Source organism: Maniola hyperantus, chromosome Z (assembly GCF_902806685.2).
Source record: "Maniola hyperantus chromosome Z, iAphHyp1.2, whole genome shotgun sequence".
In the NCBI taxonomy this organism is placed as follows: domain Eukaryota; kingdom Metazoa; phylum Arthropoda; class Insecta; order Lepidoptera; family Nymphalidae; genus Maniola; species Maniola hyperantus.
In genome coordinates this window covers 4,286,321-4,313,602 of record NC_048564.1, presented here as the reverse complement: position 1 = coordinate 4,313,602, position 27,282 = coordinate 4,286,321, and the positions used below count along the sequence as shown (strand labels likewise).

At 35.3% G+C, this 27,282-nt stretch overlaps 2 protein-coding genes across 11 annotated transcripts in view; one reads left to right on the top strand and one right to left on the bottom strand.

Annotated features, from left to right (window-relative positions):
• hiw (MYC binding protein highwire) overlaps positions 1-27,282 on the top strand; it is a 136,557-nt gene that overhangs the window by 58,760 nt on the left and 50,515 nt on the right. The gene's annotated exons all lie outside the window — the stretch shown is intronic.
• Positions 4,126-27,041, bottom strand: LOC117995303 (uncharacterized). Of its 3 annotated transcripts, none has more exons than XM_034983300.2 (5): positions 26,758-27,041; positions 15,694-15,946; positions 7,845-8,017; positions 7,372-7,664; positions 4,126-7,161 (listed from the first exon to the last, which is right to left on the bottom strand). In XM_034983300.2, the coding sequence occupies exons 1-5, from the start codon at positions 26,950-26,952 to the stop codon at positions 5,571-5,573; spliced, it is 2,505 nt and encodes an 834-aa protein (XP_034839191.1). In that variant the 5' UTR covers positions 26,953-27,041; the 3' UTR covers positions 4,126-5,570. The 3 variants fall into 3 exon arrangements, with proteins under 3 accessions (XP_034839191.1, XP_069365153.1, XP_069365154.1); XM_069509052.1 differs by lacking the exon at positions 26,758-27,041 and adding an exon at positions 16,654-16,668; XM_069509053.1 differs by lacking the exon at positions 15,694-15,946.

Sequence of the window (27,282 nt, the reverse complement as noted above, 5' to 3'; positions counted from 1 at the left end):
TATGAAACTGCAAATCCGGACGATTTAAATGCCGTTATTTTGGCGCGCTCTCATATCGTGCACGTTGACATCTGAAGGAAACGATCCTGATTGGCTGACATGTGTCGTTGATGTTGAACGTTTCTTTATACGCGCGTAAGAACGGTACGTACTGCATACGATCCGAATCCGTGAAAATACGTTCCGAAGTAGTCATAGAACTATTTGTATGGTAGCTTATGACATAATATGTCGTAGATATTTTTCATATCTGCCTGTATTTTCACGGATCAGTGCGTGATCGCTCTTAGGCCAAATTTCACCAACGCTGCTGTCATCCGAGAATAACTCTACATTTACTCTTGGATAACTTATAATTTGTGGTTACATCACAATAAAAAACCGGTCAACCTCGCGCAATGAGGGTTCCGTACTACAGTCGTATTTTTTCGACATTTTGCACGATAATTCAAAAACTATGATGCATAAAAATAAATAAAAATCTGTTTTAGAATGTACAGGTGAAGACCTTTCATATGATTCCCCACTTGATATAGTCACTCACTTCGAAAGTTGAAAATACTAATTATTAGTTCATGACCACAGTTTAATTTTTTTTGTGTGATCTAACCCTAAATTCACGGTTTTCAGATTTTTCCCCAAATGTCAGCTATAAGATCTACCTACCTGCCAAATTTGATGACATGATTCTAGGTCAACGGGAAGTAGCCTGTAGGTTTCTTGACAGAAGGGTTCCGTTTTTTCTTTTGAGGTACGGAACCCTAAAAGGAATTATTAAATAATTCCTTAATCTTTTTTTGTTTTTTCTTACCTCTGTGTTTCTTACGTTAAGACTTATCCGCTTGAATTTGCATGAGGTAGCCACCTATTATTTGAATTATATAATGACTTGGCAACTAGGATTTGAATAATGTATTTTTTTTGTATGATTCTGTTGGTGGTTCAATAAAATAAAATAAACATAAAAATACTGGCGGACTGAGGTTGGGCACAGGAGCAGCCATTCACGAATCTCTCCAAACCTTGAAAAACCCTCTTCAGCCAAATCGCAAATCGGTCAAACATGGCTAAAATCCCTTAAACAATGTTTCATGTTCATTGAATACCCTCATTGAAGTAAAACTTACCAAAAATAAACACGTTTATTGTAATTAGTCTTAACATACATGTTGCGGCTTCCGTTTCCTCCGCTAGCTATAATATTGGTACCTTCAAAAGAAGAGTAAATAGACTTCTAGGCAGGCGGGCCTTCAGCTGTACCTATCATCTCCTACTGCTTGTTGTGATGGTGTAATCGCAGTCTAGCAATAGTCTATATAGATAAAAAAACTAAAATACTAATATTATAAATGCAAAATTGTGTTTGTTTTTCCTTCCTTCAAGCCCTAACTAAGCACCCAATCGACTTGATTTTTGGCATAGTGATAGTCGAAAGGCCGGAGACTAACATAAACTACTTTTTATCCCGAAAATCAACGAGTTTTCACGGGATTTTTAATAACCTAAATCCACGCGGACGAAGTCGCGGGCATTAGCTATTTAGGTATAAAGGAAGCAACACACTAAATAAGGATGCTTTGCAGGTTTCCTTTAAAGTAACACTGAGTGCTATCTGTATGTTACCGACCGAGGCGGCAATTGTTTGTTTACTTTAATCTCGTTTCACAACCGCCTCGTTGCATTCAAGCCAGCAGTAGCTTGAATGAAATCGCATGCTCTGCAGAGCTGCGCTAAATATAAGCTTTTCTACGACGCACAGTGATAACACAGCATATATACAGATAACATAGCACAGTACTATTGTATTTTAAACAGGAGAACTGGGAATTGATTCCCGGCTGGGTCTATTTATTAAATAATTTTAGGGTTCTGTACACGAGGGTAAAAACGGAGCCATATTAATGTCACTCTGCTGTCTGTTTGTCCGCGTGTCAAAGCTCTCTAGCTCGTTAGCGGAATGAGTTACAAACCTGAAATTTTAATATTTTGTGTAGAACGTTAACCCAAAACCAAATATTGAAATAGAAATTCAATATTTTTCAGGGAGGCTCCCATACTTAAAAAAGGTGGATTTTTTTATCAAAAAAAAGGAAAAGGGGGGTCGTCAAAGTTGACAGTTTTAGACCATTTTTGTGACGAGGGCTATCTCAAAAACTAAACTACGTAGTTAGAAATATGAAATTTGGGTATATTATGTACCATATACCTACTGTATTTAAACAACAAATACTGAAAACAACGATTTATAAAATAGTTTGTAAGCTTCGACCAAAACAAGCAAACACTTTACTTTTTCACGGTTTATTGCGATGTTCTAGCTCCAAAAAGAAATATTTCATACACCCAAAATATGAGTTCATAATTATGTATGGGTCCCTAAAAGAGCGAGGTTCAACTTGCACTTGACCGTTTTTTTTTGTGCTCATCTCCGGTATGGTTTTTTTTCATAACTAGCTTATGCTCGCGACTTCGTCTGCGTGGATTACACAAATTTAAAATCCCTATTTCACCACCTTAGGGGGTGAATTTTCAAAAATCCTTTCTTAGCGGCTGCCTACGTCATAATAGCTATCTGAATGCCAAATTTCTGCCCGATCGGTCCAGTAGTTTGAGCTGTGCGTATCAACGCACAGCTCAAACTACGGGACGGATCGGGATCAGTCAGTCAGTCACCTTTTCCTTTTATATATTTAGATTATTTTTATTATTAAGCGCGGCCGCAGCACTGCAGGTACTGCAAATTTGGAGGCACCTAAAGAGTGTATAATGGGGGTCGAAAGATTGTATGAAAGGCGTAATATGAATGCTAAATGGAATTTGGCCATAGTGGTCAAACCACCGTTCGTACCATTTAGTGATTAAGGAACTCTTATGGTGAGATAAGTGAATAAATTGGTTAGTGAGGCCTTTTATTGTGGAAAATTCTTAATCTCATGGTAAATTTGAAATTGTACGCAAATGAAGTCGGAGGCAACTGCTAGAAAAAAATTACAGCAATAATTTAACGACTGCAATCACTATTGATTGACATAAACTCTTGCTGTTATCTACTGGCGGAAATCAATAAATTAATCTTTCGCTCAGTTATCAACGTTTGTTATTTCTCAAAAATTGAATGGGTCTTTTAGTTAAATAAAAACGTTGCTCCAATCTATCAATCAATCAATCAATCAGCCTGTTTGCGTCCACTGCTGGACATAGGCCTTCCCAAGAGCACGCCACCACACACGATCCTCCGCCTTCCTCATCCACCCACTTCCCGCTATCTTCTTAAGGTCGTCAGTCCAGCGGGTTGGAGGTCGTCCCACACTGCGCTTTCTGATACGCGGTCTCCACTTTAGAACACGTCTGCCCCATCGGCCATCGGTTCTGCGGCAGACGTGGCCTGCCCACTGCCACTTCAGCTGGCTAATTCGTTGGGCTATGTCGGTCACTCTGGATCTCCTACAGATTTCCTCGTTACGGATTTTGTCCCTCAGAGATACCCAACATAGCCCGCTCCATAGCCCGCTGAGCGACTTTGAACTTGTGGACAAGGCCAACTGTCAGTGTCCACGTTTCAGCGCCATACGTCAGCACAGGTAGGACACACTCATTAAAGACTTTCGTCTTTAGGTTTTGGCTCCAATCCATACTAATATTATAAATGCGAAAGTGTGTCTGTCTGTCTGTCTGTCTACTCGCCTCTCACGGCCCATCCGTTCAACCGATTTGACGAAATTTGGTACAGAGTTAGCTTGAATCCTGGGGAAGGACATTGACTACTTTTATTACGGAAAATTAAAAAGTTTTCATGGGATTTTCAAAAACCTAAATCCACGCGACGAAATCGCGGGCATCATCTAGTATAAAATAAATTATCGACAGATTACAAATTAATAAAATAATTAATTTAATAGTTGTGTTAAGATAGACAGGAGTAGCAAGAGTATCACAAATTCCGCCGATAACAAATATTTAAAATCATTGTGATTTTTCTGTTTATCGCAACTTGGGTTGGCCTACAGAATAAGCATGTTATTTTTTTATATCTGTAAAAACTGGATAAACCCATTTTTTATGGTGTTAGTGATTGCATTAATAGACGAGGATCAGGAGGAGATTTCTTAAATAAAAAAATTCAAAGCTCATTCAACATTTAATTCATAAACATCAATAGTTTAAACATTTATTTTTAAACCCGAATTGGTTACTATACTGATTCTGAACTGACTATAGACTGAATATAGTTTGATATAATATTATAGTAATGTTTTATTTCATTTTTCAATTAGTACTAATAAATTGAGATTACAATATCATCGGAAATCTAATATTTTTTTTATTTTTTCATCAACTTTATTTTTAATCTTCTACTCCTGCTAAAATTGAATACACAAATAGATTGTTTTTAAAAGCTTACGTATATTTTACTATATTTTATCATAATGCCTTGTTAAGTGAATATTTAATAAAAAATATTTTATCCATGTATGAATCGATGAAGGCTATGAAGGGTGGCGAAAGTTTGAAAAGGTCTTAAGTACCACAGTCACTTTACGTTTTCAAGCTCCTTATCTTGACCACGAATTCCAGTGTAATTAACGTAAGTGGGGCTTCTTTAGAGGACGATTCAAACGGCATGTGTCATATTAAACCTTTATTCAATGCATTAAGGTTGTGTATGACCCAATGGCGTCTGAATCGTCCTCTAAAGAAGCCCCTGTCTTGACTATGAATTCTAGTCTAACTCCTTCACAATATAATAAATAAGTGTATTTTTCACTTCTGAGATTTTGTTATAATAATTGTTTTGTAAATATTTGTCAATATAATTTTTTGTTATTAAATCGGTTCCTATTGTAAACTTATTAAACATCTTTTTTACAAAAATATTTTATTATAATATGTCTAAACCGATCCTATAATCACTCACTAACCTTTGGGGACGATCTGGGACGATAGTATGATAGTATTTGAAAATGTAGTGGCTTAATTGCTGCTAATGATAGGTATAGTATTTATGATAACTAAGATTATTTGGGTAACTAAAATTTGGTACAAATTTTATGTGTGGTGTAAATGTTTACAATTTCGCTAAATGCCTTAATTTTGAAAATTAGGTACCTACCATACCTTACCATATCTACTAATTTGTGCGAGTAGCGGCTTTGATTCTTAATGATAGGATATTTCTTAAATCTTAACATCAATTAATTAAAGTACATACAGATAAAGCCGAACATTTTCATGTAACGTAAATCTAGTTCATTGATTTTACTTAAAAATAAATATTTATTTTTCATGTTTACAAAGAAAAACTTAGGTATATCAGTGCCTGGCATGCCACATTTTAAATGTATGAAAAAATTAAATAAAACTAAAATTAAACAAACTAAATAAATATCACAGCAAAATAACGTCAAGCAAACGTCGCGCGTAACCGTTTCGTGAGAGGGGCTTTATCCTGTAACACAGAAATCAAATTCGAGATCCATATCGTCGGAGACCAGAAGTGCTGATGCCGCAGCTCGTTCGCGCTTTTCGCATTTCTTGCGAGCTAACGCCGTACGATAGTCCTCGGCCTTTATTCATCCATGTCGAAATGATGTTCCCTCTCCTGGATCAATAGCAGGTTTTTCAGGTAATGGCCTGTTCATCATTTTTCCAGAATTGTTTGAGGCTGTAGATTTATTCGAATTTATTGTAGATATATGCTGGGGACTAGCGATCGAACTATTTAACGATTTAAATGAAGGTGAAGAGCTAGCACTGGAGTTAATTTTCTCACGTACAGCCCGTAAATATGGACCTCTTGGAATTGCTTGCTCTGCAACTACATCGGGTATGGCACCTAAAAACGTTCTCTTTTCTTTGTCGCAATTGGCTATTTCGGCGTAAAGATGTACAGCAAAATCTTTAGGTTCAAAGTATTCATGAGCTAGTGCAGTTTGCCTGTTATAAGGCGATAACGGCATCAATTTATCGAGAGATGGAGTTCGGGTCCCAACGCTTATCATTTTCTTTTTATTCTTTCCAATTCTTGGAGTTGTATTTTGAAAAGGCAACTCATAAATATTTTCTTCAACGCAAAGCAGTGTTGGAGAGTTATTGTTACAGTTTTCTTCTACTTTAATAAGTTCATACAAATGTTCTATCATTTCGCGAGCCTCAACGTAATTTTCTGGGTCCTCAAGCTTTTCTTTCAAATTTTCTAACAACTCTTTGGTAAGTTCTTCCGGCAAAGTCTGGGTTGTTTTATTTTCCATCGCTACGATGTCTTCATTATAGGCGTTGGGTATAGCAGTTTCCTGGATAATGTCTTGAACACGGGGCTCATTCAAGCGATGTCGTTCTGAGTATTCGTTGACAGATAATTGCGAAATAGACCTAGCATTATCTAGTCCGTTGTTAGCTCTGGAAATACACAGTCGGTCGCAAATGGTGCCACAAGAGGAATGTGAAGATATAAAATTCTTTATGTTAACACAGTAACCTCTGTGTCTCATCCATCTAATAAAACTTATGAACATTACAATGATTACGCATCCTAAAACTGCTACTATAACTATACCAATAACCTTCTTATCTCTATCACTTATTCCTTCGTCGTCTTCTTTCTTATGAGGGAACCTTGGATTTTTTATTTCAGTTGTTGCACCTAGTCCTTTGCTTTTATATGTTTCACATTGAATACTCAAATTGTCTTTGCACACATTGTTGTAAAATTTTTTGAAAATCATATTCTGTTCAGGAACATTAAAACAGCGAGCAAAAAACTCATCAACAGTACAGTAACTTTCATTTTCGAAAATTTCTGCTGAACTAGTGTTTAGTCCTTTAGCTAACCAAGATGTTAAATTACAATGGCACGGCTGTCCGAAATAATTACTTTTATAAATTACGTTATATGCGTTAGTAGAATATGCTTGACCAATAAATCCAACGCTACCTGGATTAATTTTTTCTATTTCATTATCCACAAACAGTAATTCATGAATAGATCCACCTGGAGCGACGATGGCATTGGGCGCCAGCTCGTCAAACGAATTTCGTTCCATTTGAAGTTTATTCCATGAAGACAGTTCAAAGCCTCTCTCGTTAAATATATGAAAAACACTGTCAACTATAACGACTGCAACAACGGTGGCATTAATTGCGCCGCTTTCTATTTTTTCGAATCTGGAATAAATAAAAGAAACATAATTGCAAATAAAATAATAAACATAAATTAAAAAATAGTCTTGAAAAAGCTTTAGCAAAAGCTTTTAATTCTAGAAATGGTGAAAACGATCACGACGAACTAAACCAATTCTTGCAACACGATCGAAATCACGGCGTATGGAGTTGATTATGATTATGATAATAGTTACAAGCCTTTGTAAAACTAACCTGCATTTCGTCATATCAAATTTCACGATAGCGGATTGAATTGCTTTAGATTCGAGATATTTAACTCGGCAACCCGTAAGGTGCAAATTGTTTATGAGGGATTTAGAAGCAAAAGATTCGCCTCTAATCCGAACAAAGGTGCAATTGATTGCCATAACAATATTATAGGTATTGGCTGAGAAGGCTCCAGCGTGCACGGTTCCAATAGCCACTTGTTCTAAAGAGATCAAAGCTGCCGATGATCCAAACACCTGATCCGGAAATTCTGTATTTTCAATGTTTTTTAGGCGAATCTGAAAAAAAAAGTATTTTTGTCACTATTTAAAAAAAAGTTATTAGATTATTAGAGAAAAGTTAGTGATTATTTGATGAGAGTTCATGACCTCTACAATCGCTTAGCGTTATAAATTCGCTCGCCGCCGCTTTTGGTAGACAACTAACCACAAACACTGTAAGACATAAAGTTTACTGACCGACATCCCTGGTCCATGCTCTCCTACATTAGCTGCGGTCGAGTCCAGCTTGAACGCGGCGGTTCCCAGTCTCAAATTGTTAACGTTTTCGATTTCCACAGATAGGAGCCACGAGAACGCTTCCGCTCCCAAAGTTACCATTTTTGCGTCTCGTATCGCTACAGATAATGGCCCTGAAATCATTAAAAAAAAATTGAATCAAAATGGTTAGCATTTAGAAAAACCGGCCAAGTGCGAGTCGGGCCTCGCTGATTGTGGATTCCAAACATAATTACAAACAACATAATATATTTGGATGTATAAAATATTTCATTTTCGAGCTCGGTGAAAGAAAACCCAAATATGTTTGTCTGTTTTGGTCAAAGCTTACAAACTACTTTATGTGTTGTTGTTTTCAGTATTTCTTGCTCTTCTTCAAATGCAAATTATGGTTCATAATGTACCGAAATTTCATATCCCTAACTAGTTTAGATTTTGAGACAGACCCGTCACAAAAATGGTCTAATACTGACAAATTTGACGGTCATCCATTTCTTAATTTTTTTAAGAATAAAAATATGAAAAGCATTCGTACTTTACTCAATAAGTTGTGAACAATGATACACCACATGCTAAGGTAAGAAACACTAATTCCATACTTCTTAGCGGTTGAACTTTCAAAAATCCTTTCTAAGCGGATGTCTACGTTATAATAGCTATTTGCATGCCAAGTTCTAGCCCGATCCGTCCAGTAGTTTGAGCTTTGCGTTGATAGATCAGTCAGTTAGTCAGGAACAGTGTGACAGAACACCGATTCGAAGATATTGTGTTAACCGAAGTAGCACCATTGTTTAACTTAAAAACTTAACACGTGTTATTTAACCGTACTGCTAACATAATACACACGTCTCTATTGTCTACGACACATTCACGTTTTTGTACAACGCACGGTCGGGCTGCACCATGAGTCATTATCCTGTAAAACACGAATACCGAGTCGGGGAAGCGTATATTTTTAGATAGCGATTTGTATTTGAACGCCTGCTACGGCTACTATTTGCCCAGAAGTTGTGACTGGCTCTCTACATTGAGATAGTAGTGAATCGTCACGGTTACCTATTCCACCATACATTTTTAAACGCGTTGTAAAGGTTTCTGTTGAGTATATATTATGTAGTAGATAAATATCATTTCAAATGAAGACACTATTTATCTTCTGAAGGAACAAGTTAATTAAAATTAGATTCAACTCAACTCAAACCTCTTTGGTGAAGGACTCAGGTTGAGACCTATAGAGCAAGTTTTGTCTTTGCTCAGACTTAAGACTAACAGCCGCACTCAGAGTCGCTGAAACGTTACTTAAGGTATTTATTACTTAAGGTTTTTCTTATCCATACTAATAAACGCCTTAAGTAAAGATTAAGCGACTCTGAGTGCAGCTGTAAGACCCATAGATGTAGGAATTAAACCGAACAGCGTTATATCGCTAATATAAATCTGTCTCGTTTTAACTGAAAGTTCAGTCTAAGCAAAATTAAAATACGCTCAATAGATGTCAGCCTTCAGCTTCATAGTTATAAGTCCATACCTACGAATGCGAAAGTGTGTCTGTCTACTAGCTTTTCACCGTGCTCCCCTCAGATGAATTTTTCTATTCATCTAAGGTCCTCCCGTTTAAACCGATTTTGACTGGTACAGTACAGATAATGGCTTGCCTGCCGAGGATGGATATAGGCTATTTATTTTTCTATACTCTAGATCCATGCGGATGAAGTCGCAGGCGCATCACTTAGTATATTTAATTAATTATATTTAATTTGGTGACCTAATGGTTGCGATGCAATATTTTAGTTAATAAGTAGCTTAGTTAGTTGAGCTACGGTACTTTATCCTTTTGTTTCATATTGAAATAATTCGCAATTAGATTTATGAACGTTCTCTATAATTATTATAGGCTTTAAAGTAAACCATATAACATAAATTAACTATATGAAACTTTATGCCTCCATAAAGCTATTTTAACATAAAATAGGTATAGTGGACATTCAATTATAACTATGCATATGAGTGGAATCGAGTAAGTGCGTAATGGATAGTGACCGCTGTAGCGATACCACTTACTGGTATAAAACCAAGCGCCCTTCACCGCGTATGGTGCCATATACCTGCTAAATATAGTGATGTCCCGTAAAACGTTTATACATGGTGACCGGAGATGTGACGTCTAAAAGAAAAAATTGAATACCTTATATAAAGGGGTATCCAAATCACCCCTATGTATGTTCAGCGATTTTGAATAGTTTAGGAGATATGAATTTTTTAATGATTTTTTTCATAATTTTCATCTGTCAGTGGTTTTTCTTTTTTTCTTTTTCTGTAGAACGTTTTTGGTCATTTTTTTTTCGTGGTAATTAGTAACCATAAGTTCACCTATTGCCTAAAAAATAACGGTTTACCTAGGCATTAGGGAACATGACTAAAATTTTATCGAAAGTTTAAAATTATTGTTCGAGCCCACTAGTTACAAAACTTCAAGACTTGAAAAAAAATTAAAAAATGGCGCCTATTGGATATTATTGGATACCCCTTAATATAAGGTATTCAATTTTTTCTTTTAGACGTCACATCTCCGGCCACCCTGTATAAAGTCGCCAATATCATACATAAGTGGTGTACAGCTTTTCGCTATCGATATCATAGCAATGTTATGAAAATGACGCCACATTCATGGTATTGTTACAAGTATAAAGAGGTAATAGTATTTTTGTGTGACCTGTGCATAATAGGGATAGCCCCTAAAACACAAATGTGAGTTTAAAATACGATTCGCAGACGAGGAACTGAATAATAAGACATGAGTGTTTAATAACTATAGTACGCGACAGGTTGAAATAACAATCGGGGTGGGAACGCATCGCACACCCGCACAGCCCCCGCGTTAACTCGTGACGTGTGGGTGTGCAGCCTCATACCCCGATTGCCATTTCAACCTGTCGCGGACCTGTGCAGTTTCATACACTACTTATCTAAATCATCAGTCCACTCATGTCTTAAAATCCAATCCTAAAATCTTAGGAACATTTTTATCGTAAGCTTTTATTAATATTGTAGGTAAAAGGTTTTTCGTAAATTTTTATGCTGATTTTAGAATTGGCAGTTTTAAATTTGGTGGGATCAAATTCTGTACAGTATTTAGTACTGAAAATAATAAATTGATATTTATTGAAATCCTGCAAGACATCGTACATAATATGTGCCTCGTACAGGCTAGAAAATGCTCTAGTCACTACAGAAATGACAGATAATCTCTATATATAAAAACAAATCGCTGAATGTGTTGCTGATTGCAAATCTCGCGGACAGCCGGGGCAGCTAGTAATATACATAATATAATATATTGTATAACGTTGGTAATGTACAGCCCCAGTACGGTAAAGGATCAAATAGCTAGAACCCAGAGTGGCAAAGCTAGGTTGCAATTTGCAGTGTCACTTTAATGGAAAAATATATAATGCATTTTGTCAACAAAATATTAATTATTAATAATGTAGGTATAACCTTATAAGTTATAACCAACCTGTTTTTTTTTATATATTAAAGACGTACGTGAATGAAATATGTCTTTAAGTCACTCTTTTTGAAATAATAATTAGGATTTTAAGATATGAATGTACATGAAATATTCATCAGTTCCATTATTTCTTTTTGATAGAAGGTGGGGACGCTTTTTAGCTGCATCTCTGTAGTATTTAGATTTTAGAACGTAGTTGTACTTTTCCTGATTATTTTAATAAATGGAGACAGGTTTATATCAATCGAATTGAGGCAAAGAACGCTCAATTATTGTGAATGCAACGAGATTTAACTGTTTTTGTTTTTATTGAAACTAAATACTTGAATAGAGTTAATGAAAGGATTGTCTGAAATGAAATGATTAAACTCCGCAGCTTCGGAGAGTGCAATTACTAAGGCTTTTGTTTCTTTCAGTTTCAACTTTACAAGTAACAACACTTAGATACCGCCCACTGAGCGTCTTCAGCGGTACTAATTGATTGTACTAATTGACTAAGAGGTGCCAATGAGGCTATAAAAGGCCTTTGCTTTGTAACAGTAATTGACAGCTGAAGCTAAATTTCATTAAAGTTTTCTATGTTATAGCTATGTATAAGGCATTTGTAGGTTTTCCAAACATTTTGATCACTATCCCGTAAATATTATGTAATATGCATATTTGCACGACATTAACGTTATAAACAAGTTAAACAAAGGGGAAAGTTAAAGGTATAAAAGTTTGATCATACAAAAAAATAGGGGAAGAAAACATTTTAATCTATCTAAGCTTTTGGAATGTTGTTAAGAAAATTTGTTTTGAACAAGGCAGGTACAAGAGAGTAATATTTTTTGTAAATAATAATAATCGCTACCGAAAATTAAGAGATTTCCGAAAGAAGCTCTGCTCAAAGTCCAAGAGCTATTTTTTCATGAATGGGAATGAAAAGTAAGCGTAATTTAATGTGTGAGAGGTTTTTTGTTAGTAATGTACAATGGTATTTTCATTGTGCGTCACTGCACAGCTTCGATCCACATGTTCGGAGAGACGCGGCAAGGCGAGGACGATGCATCACGTTTGTCATAAAACTTTAAACGATTGATGATCACTATAAGCTATATAAATGCGGGAATTAACAATAATTTTTTGTTGTGTTTGTAATAGTCAGGGCATGGTTCGCATTAAAGAATTTTTGGAAAAGACAGTTTCCGCGGGACGCCCACAAAGCCGCAGGCAACAGCTAGTACAAAATAAAATTCGTATTTTGGAGAATCTAATTGAATTCGTAACCTTCTTTCTATTTACGCTATGCTGAGTTTTTTCCATGGAATTTGGGCTATTTTCTCAAAATAAGTGATCTATTCTAATAATAAATTAAAATTTTCTACATATGATGATACGACTAATAAAATTAAATGATTCGGGTTTAACGTGGGATTAAGAAACGATTTGTTAATGTCTGTCACATAAAACTTTTTAATCAGTGATTAAATCTAGTTAAGTGACATTTGATTGATGACTATATTATTTAATGATAAGATTAGTTTAGATTCTGATTTATTTCATATTTATTTTTAAGTAGCGTACATAATAGTTATTATCACCATTTTCTCAACCCATCGTCGGCTCACCACCGAGCGCAGATCTCTTGGATTGTCTCGGAAAAAGGTTTTTACTGCAGTCCCTTAGGCTGGCCTACTGCAGATGATCTTCACATATCTTTTGAGAACTGTCAGGCACACAGATGTCCTCACGATGTTTTCCTTCGCCGTTAAAGTAAGGGATAATATTTATATTTGTTTAACACGTTAGAAGTACTTGCCCGGAACCGAACCCCGAATAAGGCCAACGTCATCACCACTAGGCTATTACCGCTTTGTTAGTCATAAATATATCATAAATCTAATCAAATCAAATCAAAATATTTTTTATTCAATTAAACTTTTACAAGTAGGTAGGTACTTTTGAATCGTCAAATGCATCTGCTAATGTTTTGTGATTATAATATATAATATGTTTGTACACAATAAGGCTAGATGGAACCAAGTTATTACGCAACATTATGGCAGTTATTATCGTAGGTACGTATTTTGTATAGGTTTATTTTTTATAGCTGTACAGTGTACACTCATGCATACAACAAGGTTACAAACATTTAAATGTCTTTGGAATCTTGTGTTTAAATAGGTCATTCTTTCCGGCAAGGCAGTCTATGTGCTAGATACTATAAAACCGCTCGGACTGGTCCGCAGTCTCTCAGACGACTGAATCTCTCTTATGCCTTGCCTTAAATTTACTCGTTATTAACTGATCTGTGTATTTCAGGACCACTTATTTGTATAAAAATATGTAGGTGACGTACGTAGGACTGGTTTTTTTTATATATTTCCCCGGAATAACCCGATTTAATTATTTGGTTTAAAATCATGATATTAATACAACTTTAATATAAAAAATGAAGATATTTTAACACTTTGCTTATAATTTCAAAGGTGAAATCTCAGTATTAAAAGTAAAAATAAAGAAACAACTCGATAATCGTCCTCATCCGGTAACAACGCGAACGGTGCCACTAACTTTAAACCGGTTAGCACTACAGTTGCTGCTGCCTTGCTCTACGCTTTACCAGTGTTCAATATATCCCTCTATACCTTGTAATCCCCGCAGACCATGCGGTTGTAAGTTTCAAAGTCAAACACTACTTGATACGACGCAAGACGTCAATCCAAACTATAGCCCTCTTACTTTTCAATATTTTGTTGCTATATGACTCTTTCCAAGCTTTGTAAATAATAATTTATGTAAAATTAAAGGTAAAATAAATGCAATAAAGGATGTTGAATTGAATTGAATTGAATTATTATTTTATTAGTTTAATTTATATTTTAGTAGAAATCTAGTAAAATGTATATAATTTAATTTTAATATGGTCAAGTTCACTGTCTGAATTTTAAAAAAAAAATTCAAAACCCAACATTTTACATATTTAAATAGGTAAAAATAAAGATGTTCAAACATCTAAAATATACTATGTTCCGTATGTAACATACAGTGATTTGCATTGGCTATTGGCTGGTTGCAATCATCACTGGATTTCGAAATACATAATATTATCTAGTAGGTAAGTAGGCAGAAGTATACTTGATACGACGCGCGACGTCAATCTAAACGATAAAGCTTTCTAACTTTTCAATATTTTGTTGCATTTTTTGTAATTCATAACACTTTTTACATACTCCGATAGGTAAAATAAAAATACATGTATTCAAATATCAAAATATATGATTGTTATGTAATAGGAAGTAATTCGCATAGCTTAATGACTAGTTGCCAATATTAATGATTTTCGAAATATTATTTAGTAAGTCGTAACGCATGCAAGTCACGTGAGTTCCTGTAGGTAAGGAAGTCGGCAATATGAAAATGACTAGCTTCTGTAGATTCTTATAGATTATATTGCACGGTAAAACCATAGGGCGCTCAGTAAGCATACTAATTTAAAACTCATACGGTCTAATTTATTATGACTGTGCATATCTCTATTCAAGCATATTATGTGCTATTAGTTATTTGAACATGATTGCATTGACAAGCTTTTTCAAAGACTACCTTCGCAAAGCGATCACGCACAGGCAGCAACACAATATCAGGGTCAAACTGTTAAACCTACCAATCATATTGTCAGAAATATGAGCGTGAATTAGTTGAGTTCAGTCGAAATCCCGTCGAAGTTAACCTGTCGATATGTACAGGTGATTTATAAATACCATACAGACAAAAGCATATTTCCAGTAAAGAGTAGGTATACTGACTAAAAAACTTACACTCAAATCTCTATTGAATTCGCAATGAAAAACATGTGATATTAATGTCTAAAATATGCATCATAATGTTACATTCACAAAGATCGTGGTACGTCTCATCGTTACGACGTTTGCTAAAAACTTGGCTAAGTATAAGTATTAACCAAAGCAAAGGTGGAGGTGTGTTTAGTAGACCAATCAGATTCTTACTGACTGATCACATCTCCGCTCCGCTTCGCTTAAATGGTAGCTCGCGACGAGCGGCTTGGCTCGCTCTACTGACTAATGACTAAAGGAACAAGCGCCCACTTTGTGAGATATTACATTACGTTCAAATAATACAGGTCATTCGCTAGCTTTAAAGACTTTTCCCGAGAAGTAGTCATAAAATAACTCTCGATGACAATAATTACTATAATTTTGTTGATTATATAAAAAAAATCCGGAAATCTGTTAATTTTTGACTACCACTGGGAAATACATTGAACTTATAAGTATGTATTATTAAAAAAATTACCTTTAATTTTGTTAAAGGCCTTTGGTTCAATATCCACAGTCCCACACCTATCGATGTCCAAGTAAAGGTTAACGATGTTTAGATTTACGGCTGCCAAGCTTTTCATTGTGACCAAGTCGTTGCGAGTAAGATGAATATATCGGATGTCCCTTAGTTTATTTAGCGCGCTCTCTTCTATTGTGACAGCCTGAGCATCAGATATAATCAGAGTATCTGTGTTAGTCGGGATGTCATCCTCGAAGAGGTTAAGTTCCTAAAACAAACAAAAACACCAAATCAATTGAATTCTCTAAAATATTACTTTTAAGTATAATCTTAAATATTTGAACTCTGAAGTGTAATTTATGTATTTAGTCTTTAATATCGTCAACTGATAATACAGATGCTGTGGCTAAATATTTTGTTCCGCTCTCTGTTGTATAAAGCTTAATTATGTTGCTTTTCTTTGAGTAATGTTATAAGTACCTATTACTCATCAAACTACTTCATAATGAGTACGTGTCTGAGTTTGCTCGGTTATCGCTAATGTTTTTGTTAAAGGAATGACTAACGTTATATCTAAGCGCATATTATTAGATGTTTTGTTATCAGCAACGTAAAATGCGTTTATTTGTTTATTACCACAGTTTAATATTGTCTTTATTTTGCTAAAAATGAGTAGGTAAACAAATATAGCAATCGTATGTCTAACCTACTTGCGTGCAAAATTAGTTCACTTTGGCTATACTTCCAATTTTGCTAAATATTATTATTCATAATAGATTCATCAAAGACAAATTTTAAGATACATAGTTTTATGAAAGTAGCGTTTAAATTATTTTGGTGTGTTAATATTCAATTGATTTGCATTCTCATAGTTACTAACAAAACTTAAGGGAGATCATCGCATACGGGCTATTGATTAAATTAAGCCCGCACTGGAAAAAGTGGAACATATCAATAGAACATCTACTCGCTTACTGGTTTGTCTTTATATTTGAAAACATGAACCCAAAAAGTGAGAGTGTATTCCAACCACTTTCATCTATTGTTTATTCAAACCACTAGCCACTGTGACAAAAGAAACACAATTACTCGCTTCAGCTTGTGTGCTATCAGTTTATTTTGTTACTCCTGATAAATACTCCTTTCTTATTTGCGCTCTATATTTGTTATCGAAGCGTTCAAATTTATAAGCATTGCCACAGATATTTATATCATACACGGACTCATTAATATTTAATAAGCTTGAAGTACCTTGTTAGTGTTAAAAATGCTTGAATACGAGATTACATCTTATGTAATATATTCACTGTAACATTTTCTGATTATTTTTGGAAAAAGAAACACTTATATGAACTACAAAAAGAATAGAATCTATTGACACGTCCGCTTTCGTATGTGATCCAGAATAAAAATAGACTCACGCAGACCCAAATCGTTCACCCGACTATTTAGAGCTTTCTTTTAATATAGGTAGGATTATATTTTATCGCACGCCTATTATAATCCTTTATGTTCTAGTACTCAACCTATTATGTACAAATGCCCGCTTTGCGCAATCTTCACCGAACAGGTTTTCTGCGAGCAAACATTATAATCCTCAAGGAAAATTAACTTAAGTCAAATAATATGTTCTCTTTATATGAGAAGTTTTAAGTTCATGTGTATTGAGTTGCGTATTATTTTCTGAGTCAGAATCGGGTTTGAGAAGTTACGTTTTGCAATAACGTTCGAGCTGTGTTGGCCTTTTATGGAACAACTGATAATCACGATATACCTACCTGCTCTTGTCGCCTCTGTTTCTTGTAATTCCGAAGCCAATTTATCATTGATTGTACAAGATTTCGCAATTTTATTTTCATTACGAATTTTATAAAATTTTCAATTAAATGTATGTAAAATTAGGAATCAGGTTAGCTTATAGTGATTACCATTTATAGGATAACTATAATGCTCTTAGGAAATATAACCTGTTTATAAACCCGTTTTATAACTGTGTAGTATCTTCGGACTTACATTTGGCAACAATTTCAACCTACATCTGAAATACAGTTAAGTACTACAGAACCTTGATCTGATTTGCCATAAATGCCACATTTGAAAATGGTTACGGAAGAATCGGCGCATACAATGCCCGGAGATTTTCTTAAGCTGGGACATAATTCAATTGAAACAATACATGGGCGTGATCGAATCCTATACATTGACTAGTTTATGCTGGTGACTTCGTCCGCGTGGACTACATAAATGTCAAACCCACATTTAACCCACTTAGGGGTGGAATTTCGAAAAATCCTTTCTTAGTGGATACCTACTTTTTACTAAATTTCACTTTCCAAATTTCATGTATCTTGGACCAGCAGTTTAGGCTGTCCGGCAGTCAGGACTTTATATTTATTTATACAGATATTACACCCAATGGAGTAAAATTTTGCATTAATATAGCATATATTAATTTAACTTATAGTTTATTGCAATCCTGTTTTCAATAAATACGTTGGAGGAGGTGTTCCATAATGACAGTTATTTTTTTAGGCTAATTCGAAGCGCCCCACCGAGGCAAATACTGTATCAGTCGCAGGTCCAGTAGGTATTAGTAGAGTTCAATGCATTAAATTCAGATGATTGTATTTATCTAGTTAATGTCGCTTATATTTAGAATTATTATCGTGGTTGTTTTGGAATGATTAGGTATAAATGAGCCATTGCCGCCTAGTTGTGAGGCACGCGTAACTCGAGTGCTGGCAGCGCAATTGCGGCGTCCCACATGCATACATATTCTAAATGATGCTGGTCTGTAACGAGACAATAGCTCACCGTGTGTGAGCTAATTGCTGAGGACAAGTGTCTCACTCGCAATGCTTGATTATAATAACCTGCCTTGACACAGGCTCAACATAAAACTTCGTTCTTCTAACGTATTTAGTCTACAATTATGTTAGACTAACTTACATTTGTAATATTAGTATGGATATGTTGTTTATATTTTTATAATTTTGTATACTGTTTTACCTACACTTCAAGTAAATTTCTAAATATATTTAAATACATATCAATAATTGCGGACCGGCAGGAATCGACCCCGCGTCTCCTGAGATCGCGATCGACGCTCTGATCACTAAGCTACGGCACGCTTTATTTAAAATTTTATTATTTAGATTTTTAAATCATCAAAATATACTGGCCAATTTGTCTAAAACTTTTCTACGATTCTATCATATGAATACAAAATATGGTCCATGTGATATCTTATATAATTTGTAGCTGTATTATTAGACATTGAAATGTGTCAGAAGTATCATGCATATATAATCTGGCGATGAATTCAATTACTTGAAAATTAAATTAATGTTTCGTAACAGGTTTTGAGTTCGAATCGCTAAGCAAATAGGTACGCAAAAACGATAAATTGGATGTAAAAAACTTGTTTAATGAACATTGATCGCAACAGTCTACATGAATAAATTAAATACAAATGCATAAATTTTAACTTCTCACGCGCCATTTTAACTTTTTCTGTCATGTCAAAAGTACGAATTTAGTCCTTATAGACAGTTAAACAAAGAACAAAAAGGGCGCGTGAGTTCTCGTTTTGTAAGGACTGTAGTTTTAATTGCCATATCAATAACTATCGATAATTTATATTTGTTTTGACATATATCCCCGTGGTGACTTACGTAACAGCTTTAGTTATATTATGAGAAAAATCTTTTTATTTTCCGGTAAAAGTTAACGATCCTCTAAAGCGCAGTTGACGATCTAAACCAACGTCTAAGCATACTCGTACCTAACACTAGAATTTTACTGCCCTCATCAGTAATATGATTAAAATATATTCGTATTGTACTAAGTACAGCAATAAGAAAGCAACACGAGTCTCAAAAATGAGGGAGAAAGTTCTGACGTAATCATCAGATCCATACAATATGTGACACTCCGTTTAACATTCACACTCTCAAAAGCTGATCATTTTACCCTTTTAAATGCTAACAGGCACCATTTGATATCTCCTGCTATCTCCACTCATAAAATCTATACTAATATTATAAATGCGAAAGTGTGTCTGCATGCTAGCGTCTCGTTTGTCCGATCTGGGTGGGTACAGAGTTAGCTTATATGCCATAAAATCAAAGAGTTCTTGTAGAATTCCCGATTTTTATAAAAGCTTGCATCCCGGAGACAGATATAGGATATTTTTTTATAAAAATTCTTACGGGGTTTAAAAAAAACATAAACACGTGTAAGTGTAAGTGTAAACAGGCATCATCTAATCTAATAATATATAATAATGTTAGTACAATGCCCTGCAAACAACTTGAGTATTGACGCGATTGGCTGGCAAATGGCGGGTGCACGCGATTGGTTGATCAATCGGCGCAAGTGCACGGTATTGGTTGATAGGTCGCCTTTCGCTTCCAGGATTCGCCAACTTTCTCCCTCTACGCTGTTTCAGGTCCAAGTTGTTTGCCGGGCATTATACCTACGAAGGCGTGGAGGAAGTTGCAGAAGCTGTCACTGAATGACACATGAGCATTTGAACAGGGAGGGATACACATTATCTTTCTCGAGTATTATGCTGATAGTATTTCGATTTTCGATTTATATAATCCTGATAACGTAATCGTATTACGGACAAACAAAATTAACCATCATAATCATTGTTATGATAAAAGAGTGAAATGGCAAACAAAATGGTCTAAGTACAATTATTCTGACCAAAATACTTCTTGTTTTTAATACGGATATTTTTCACCCATTGAATACACATCTGAACTAATATCCAAGCAAAAGGGCCTAAAACTGTACTCAAATTGGGTCCAAAGTCCATGATTTCGATCACTGAATGCTAATTTGAACTCATTTTCAAGCAAAACTGTCCCAAACTCTGCTGAATTGAGTCTAAAGTCGTGGTTTTTATCAAAATTGTATAATTAAAGTGAAACTACAATATCATTCATTCCTTAAGCAAATCAGAAGAAAATAAGTCTTCTTTTTCGTAGTTTTGAATTTTAACCAAAGTTTTTTACTCTTCCTTGAAGAAGGAAGATTAATTAAAGTCCTAATAATTTCTGGTAGTAGCTTTTTCACTTTCAGCACAAAATATAAAATAATACAAATACTAACTTTAGGTTCACGCTTGTTACAAATACTTATCTATATTAAAATATATAAAAGAAAACGGTGACTGACTGACTTACTAACTGACTGACTGAGCTATCAACGCATTGCTCAAACTACTGGACAAATGAGGCTGAAATTTGGCATGCACATAGCTATTATGACGTAGGCACCCGCTATGAAATTATTTTTGAAAATTCAACCCCTAAGGGGGTGAAATAGGGGTTTGAAATTTGTGTAGTCCACGCGGACGAAGTCGCGAACATAAGTTAGTTTGTGATTTAAGAAAATCACTACCCATAACACTATCCATAGTATAATTGCGAAAGTGTGTCAGTTTGTTTGTTTATTGGTTTGTTGGTTTGTCTTTCAATCACGTCGCAACGGAGCAACGAATCGCCGTGATTTTTGCATGGGTATATAAAAAGTAGCCTATGTCACTCTCCAAGACCTGAAGAGCGACATAGGCTACTTTTTATCCCGGAAAATCAAAGAGTTTCTACATTATCGAAAATCTAAATCCACGCGAACGAAGTCGCGGGCATCAGCTATTAAATAATAAATTCAAGCAAATTTTCTAAATTCATAGTTATCGTTAAATTATGACCGTTATTTAGGTCGTATATTAAGGTATCGCAGTTGCGTTGGTTCGCTACGGCCGCAGGAAGTGATCTCTCATTACGGTTTTTTTATGGTTTGTTCGTTGCTCCCGCCCGCACGGCCAATCCGCTGCATACGAGTGCGATGCACGATGCTTATTATTATATTTTTAGGGTTCCGTACCTCAAAAGGAAAAAAGGAGCCCTTATAGGATCACTTCGTTGGCTGTCTGTATGTCTGAAACCTGTAGGGTACTTCCCGTTGACCTAAAATCATGCCATTTGGCGGGTATGTAGGTCTTTTAGCACACGTAAGGGGAAAAATCCGAAAACCGTCACAAAAAAATTAATGGTTTCATGAACAATAGTAATAAGTATTTTTAACTTTCAAAGTAAGATTAATATACCAAGTGTGGTATCATATGAAAGGGCTTTACCTGTACATTCCGAAACAGATTTTTATTTATTTTATGCATAATAGTACTACATTTCAGGAACAAATTGTACCAGGATGAAGTTGCGGGCAACCGTTAGTAACTTCATATAAGCGAGCTCTAAGCTTCAACGGAATATTTGTAAAACTTGTAAACCAGTGACGAACTCTTGCTGAGTCCAAAAGGCTAACTTCTTGAAACTTCTATCTCCTTAGTTAAATAAATACATAAAGCCTTTGTTGCTGAATTTACATTTAACAATTACATAATTTACTCGCACTTTAGTTACTTTCCGATCAGCGTCTGGCCTCCTCCAGGTTTTTCCATATGAGTCTGTTTTGTGCTTCTCTTGTCCATAGTGACCCCGCTGTCTGCTTCATATCGATATAAAGCAGATCTCCATAGTTAATTATTATCAAATCGGTTATACTACACAGGTTTCCAACAAAGTTCATCTTTGCACACTCGTCACTTCAGTACTACTCAATGCATCCGTGAACATTGTACACAGATGATGCTCTGCAATTTGCTAGACAATAGACTGCCGGGACTCAGGGATATATTACAAAGACAATTAGTTTCCGGCTTTGTTTGTGTGCCACAGAGGCGTAAATCAAACCGACCGCTCGTGAACGATTCACGCATTTTGAATCAATAAAAGATAATCCATAAACGATCAATCGAATTACAATGATAACTTGACACATGCGGATGTTTTATATTTCAGTTTAGCAACGACTATGGATTTTACAATAATATAAATAAGTATGATCGATAGCTCCAGGATCAGTAGTGAATATCATATTCCTTACACTAATTGATTATTATTATTATGGGAGAAAATTACCAGTAGGTGGATAGTGGATCAGGTAAGAGTCTCTGGGTTCTTCGGGTTAAAACTTAGATGTGGGCGTAATGGATTACAACGTACCTATACCATTTATGTTTCGTAGAAGTAGCCTAATTAATTTAACGAGCCTCTGATTCCGATACCTATTTATAGATTAAATTATCACTTATCACTGCTGCGCTGTTTGACAATGTACCTACTAGCTCCTCATTACAAGGGCACCATTTAAATCTAAATCTTTACACCAGTATACGTTGAAAAAGTTTTAAGTCGGTGACCTTGTAAGTGGGAGGTCTGGGTTTGTTTCTTGTTAGAGTCAACTGTGGCCCCATTTAAAATTACATCTTCATCAGTAAGATCGCCGTCAAGCGTCGGCTTGTAGTCACTGATAAAAACTGCATATAGTCCGTACAAAATGACTTTCATGCGCCATTTTAACTCTTTGGGTCAACTGTCATGTCAAAAGTATGTTTCACCTTTAATCTTTGACATGAAATTTGACACAAAAAGTTAAAATGGTGTGTGAAAAGTCATTTTTTATGCATTATACCATGATTACATAAAATTATAGGTATCCAGATATATGTATTGTAGTGCTGATTGCACAAATGAACACGCTGAGTGCGCATCACTCGGAAACGGTCGTTGACGCGTACCTACTTATACTGTCACTAAAATGTGTTCGAGATTACCTAGTATGTATTAGTTTAGTATGAACCGTAGGCACTGTATTAAATCTTGTAGTACGAGACAAATCACTTGTTTTCTTGATATTATTTTTGTTTTATTATGTAAATATAACTTCTTATGAATTAACTTTTAGTTAAAATAATAAAATAGCCAATAATTGTCCTTTACACGCTTATTATCTTCTCAAAATAAGTACGCATTTATGCTTTGTAAAGTCTTAATAATTATAACTCCGAAAAGTCTGTTCGTATATATTTTTTTTTGCAGGTGCTTTTTGAATCTGGCTGCTTTTGATATGATAAAAAGTTTTCAATGGAATAGAAGAGTCTTTTTTATTCTAATAAACTTTTACATAAAGCGTTCGATTCACAAGTGAATCTGCTAGGATGCTCTTCAAAATAATTGCCTAGTAAATATTTAAAGAAATGAATTTCCGTACATTTATCCTGTTTTCGAGTCCGTGAATATGAGTGTTGGCATTCGGTCTGAGTTAATAACAAAAAAGATGGGGCCTTAAAAAAACCGGCCAAGAGCGATTCAGGCTCGCGCAACGAGGGTTTCGTACTACAGTCGTATTTTTTCGACATTTTGCACGATCATTCAAAAACTATAAAGCATAAAAATAAATAAAAAATTGGTTTAGAATGCACAGGTGAAGACCTTTCATATGATAGCCCACTTCTTACTTCGAAAATTGAAAATACTAATTATTAGTTCGTGACCACAATTTTATTTTTGTGTGTTGTAACCACAAAATTCACGGTTTTCAGATTTTTCCCCGAATGTCAGCTATAAGATCTACCTACCTGCTAAATTTCATGATTCTAGGTCAACGGGAAGTACCCTGTAGATTTCTTGACAGACCGACAGACAGACAGACAGACACCAAAGTGATCCTATAAGGGTTCCGTTTTTCCTTTTGAGGTACGAAACCCTAAAAATGAGAGAGTTTTACTGGGAAATGTTATGCATCCATCAAACCATGTTTATGACTTTTGTTGCCTTGTATTTCTACCCGTTTCGCCTTCATTAGCTTAAGGTTAACATCAAAAGAAAACTTTTACAAAACTAGTTGCGATTTTAGGGCACAATTCCAAAGTAATCATGCACAGCACAGTCTCTATCCACAAGATAGTCAAAACAAACTGATAATTGTATTTGTTGTAATTCTGCTGTTACCACTGTACTTTACATCAACTCGACCGACGTTACCTGAACTCCGAAGGTTTGTTGTCACCGCTCACATGTAAGCTCTATCCATCGCTTGGTTTGTCGCATTGCTTTTTTTAGTCATTGAATAGTATAATCATAATTAAATTTTGAAAATAGTTTTGTGAATTTGCAATTGGAATACGAGGAAACTTTTTCCCCGACCTTATAATATTTAAAACATACAAGGAGAGGCAAAGAAAATAGTCAATTTCGCGAGTGCGCTGGCGCTGCAAATAGCTTGCGCTCTATTCAAAGCCGTCCGTATAACGACTCGTGCTGTTCCTTTCTAACGAACTGTGCGAGCAGGACAACCTAGTACCAGACAGCAATAGAATATTTGGGGCAAATAGTTTTGACCTGCCGGTGAATGTAGTACATTAATAAATTCGTTAACAAAGCTGTGCTTGATTCAAGTTCGAAAAAAATTCTTACAAAGGCTTCAAATTTCCACTAATGCGAAAGACAATGATTCCAATTCATTAAATGGCACAGTAGGTAATTGACGTTCGTAATGAGATAGTTAAAAAAAAGATGATTATTTGGAAACCTATTTTAATTTCAAGTAGGTAGGTATCTGCGTAACTCGTTAGGTAATTTAACTTTGTACAGTTAATTTTCTAATCAGTCCATTAACTTGAGCTAATGATTTCGTATCTACACATTTCAAGTAGCTTTATAATTATTATTTTTTAAATAAAGTTAACTGCAGAATTAAGCATTTTTAGCATTTTGTAGGTACTTCAATGATTTTAGTTATTAAACTTTGAATTCGTCCGATATTTGATATAGTGGGAGAGATTGATTGTAAAAATCCTTAAAATTATAGTTTGTAATAACAATAGACAGTGATTCTAAATTAGATTTTGTACATATCAAAATAGATCTTGCCATTCTTTCTGATAAGTTTCATACAGAAAACGATGACATTGTTCCAGTCCCGCAAACGTTTAAATGTACTTATGTCTAATGTCCCCAACTTGTAAAATTCGCTCAGGTAACATCTACATTCTAGACACACTCAGCGGCTCTCGGCAGTTGTTAATTAAAAGCCACAAGTAAGAATTAGGAGCATCAGACAGCTGTTCAACTTCTCGTAAGATGTAGTCGGATGCATGTGTGCCGGACCGGGAGTTGACAGGCAGGAGTCGTGTGGAGACGCAACGTACGCATGTCGGCGTGCACGCTTGCTTGTGTCCCGCCGGCGGCCGGCCACTTGTTGGACTCGGTGTCGGGTTCGTGAACTGTCGCTCGCAGGAGGAAATTACGGCCTCTTTATAAGCTTCTTCGCTGAGCTCACACATAATAAGGGATCGACGTCAGGTAGTTTCGCTTTGTTTATTTTTATGTACTGATCCTGACGTTTTAATCATAACTTGGATAAAAGCTTTTATTTATTTTTTCAAAGTAGGTATAGACTCGTACTAATAGTCGGTTATTCTTTATATTATTATGTAATCAAACAACGCTTGGAATTCTAAACTAGGTATGTTTGATTATATAGGTATAACATTAAACTTTTGTTCGGTAAGAATGTAAGAATATTTTAATTATATTTAGATAGAGAAGCTTTTCGTATGATGACTGCCAAACTTTGTTTCGAAGAGAGCATGCAATGATGATGGTGATGACGATGATGATTTTTAGTGAGCTTTATTGTAGACTATCACTTTCCTTTCAAAACTTTTTAATATAATGTATAGATGGTTAAATTTTTGTATGTTGATGTGTATTAGATAAAATTGATGAGATCAAGTAGCTTTAGTCTTATTTGTAAACAGTAATAAGCACCAACCATATTGTACAGACCTACCTAAGTATTAAGTAATTTAAGTCGGTGTAACAAAGACCGGTCCTAATCTTGTTGGTCTTTCCAAAATATTTGAACAGCTTATAAATATACATTATAAGTACAATAAGCACTCTGTAAATTCTACATCTCTTCTCTACTAGATAGGCATTAAAGAAATTTAACCCAAATTAAAATAATGAAAATAGTTACGGCAACGTCGTTGCATTAAAAGTCAGTAGGTGATGATTTAAGTAAATTATCATTCTGTTTCATTATAAAAACTTTTAACACAAATTCGAAATATGGATTAAAAATTAATGAAAGAACCTATAAAGTAGGTATAATGTGTGATAGTTATGCAGTTTGTTCAGAATCGAACTTGGCACCTACCTGGTCCTTAGGGACGCTGCAGTTGACGGTGATCTGAGAAGGGTGTTTAGCCGGTATGCACATACAATAACTTTTGTCGCAGACATCTTCATTTTCGGCGGTAGCGAAAGCACAAATTGCGCAAAGCGCGAGAAAGACTGGAAATCGCGACATGACCGCGCTTATGCGCAAACAACCGCGAGTTACGAGTGTCATGCACTGACTGGCGTGCTGTAAGTATCAGCGGAATGCAAACGCGCAGTCGGTAGCACTCCGCTAGGCCAGTTCCGAGTGTGACTACTGACGACTGACTACTGACGACCGAGTACCGACTCCTGCCTCCTGCCTCCGCCTCCACAGAATGCTCTTTCACACTAGTGATGCAATTTATTAAGCATGCGTCAATTATCGATATCGATGATGAGATTCAATTAGTATCATTCGCAGCGATGCACGAATTGCCATCAACACGCGCCTATCATTCATCTAATTATTGTTTGTATTGGTAAATGACTTAGGTATGTGCTTAGCTAAAATGAGCAATTC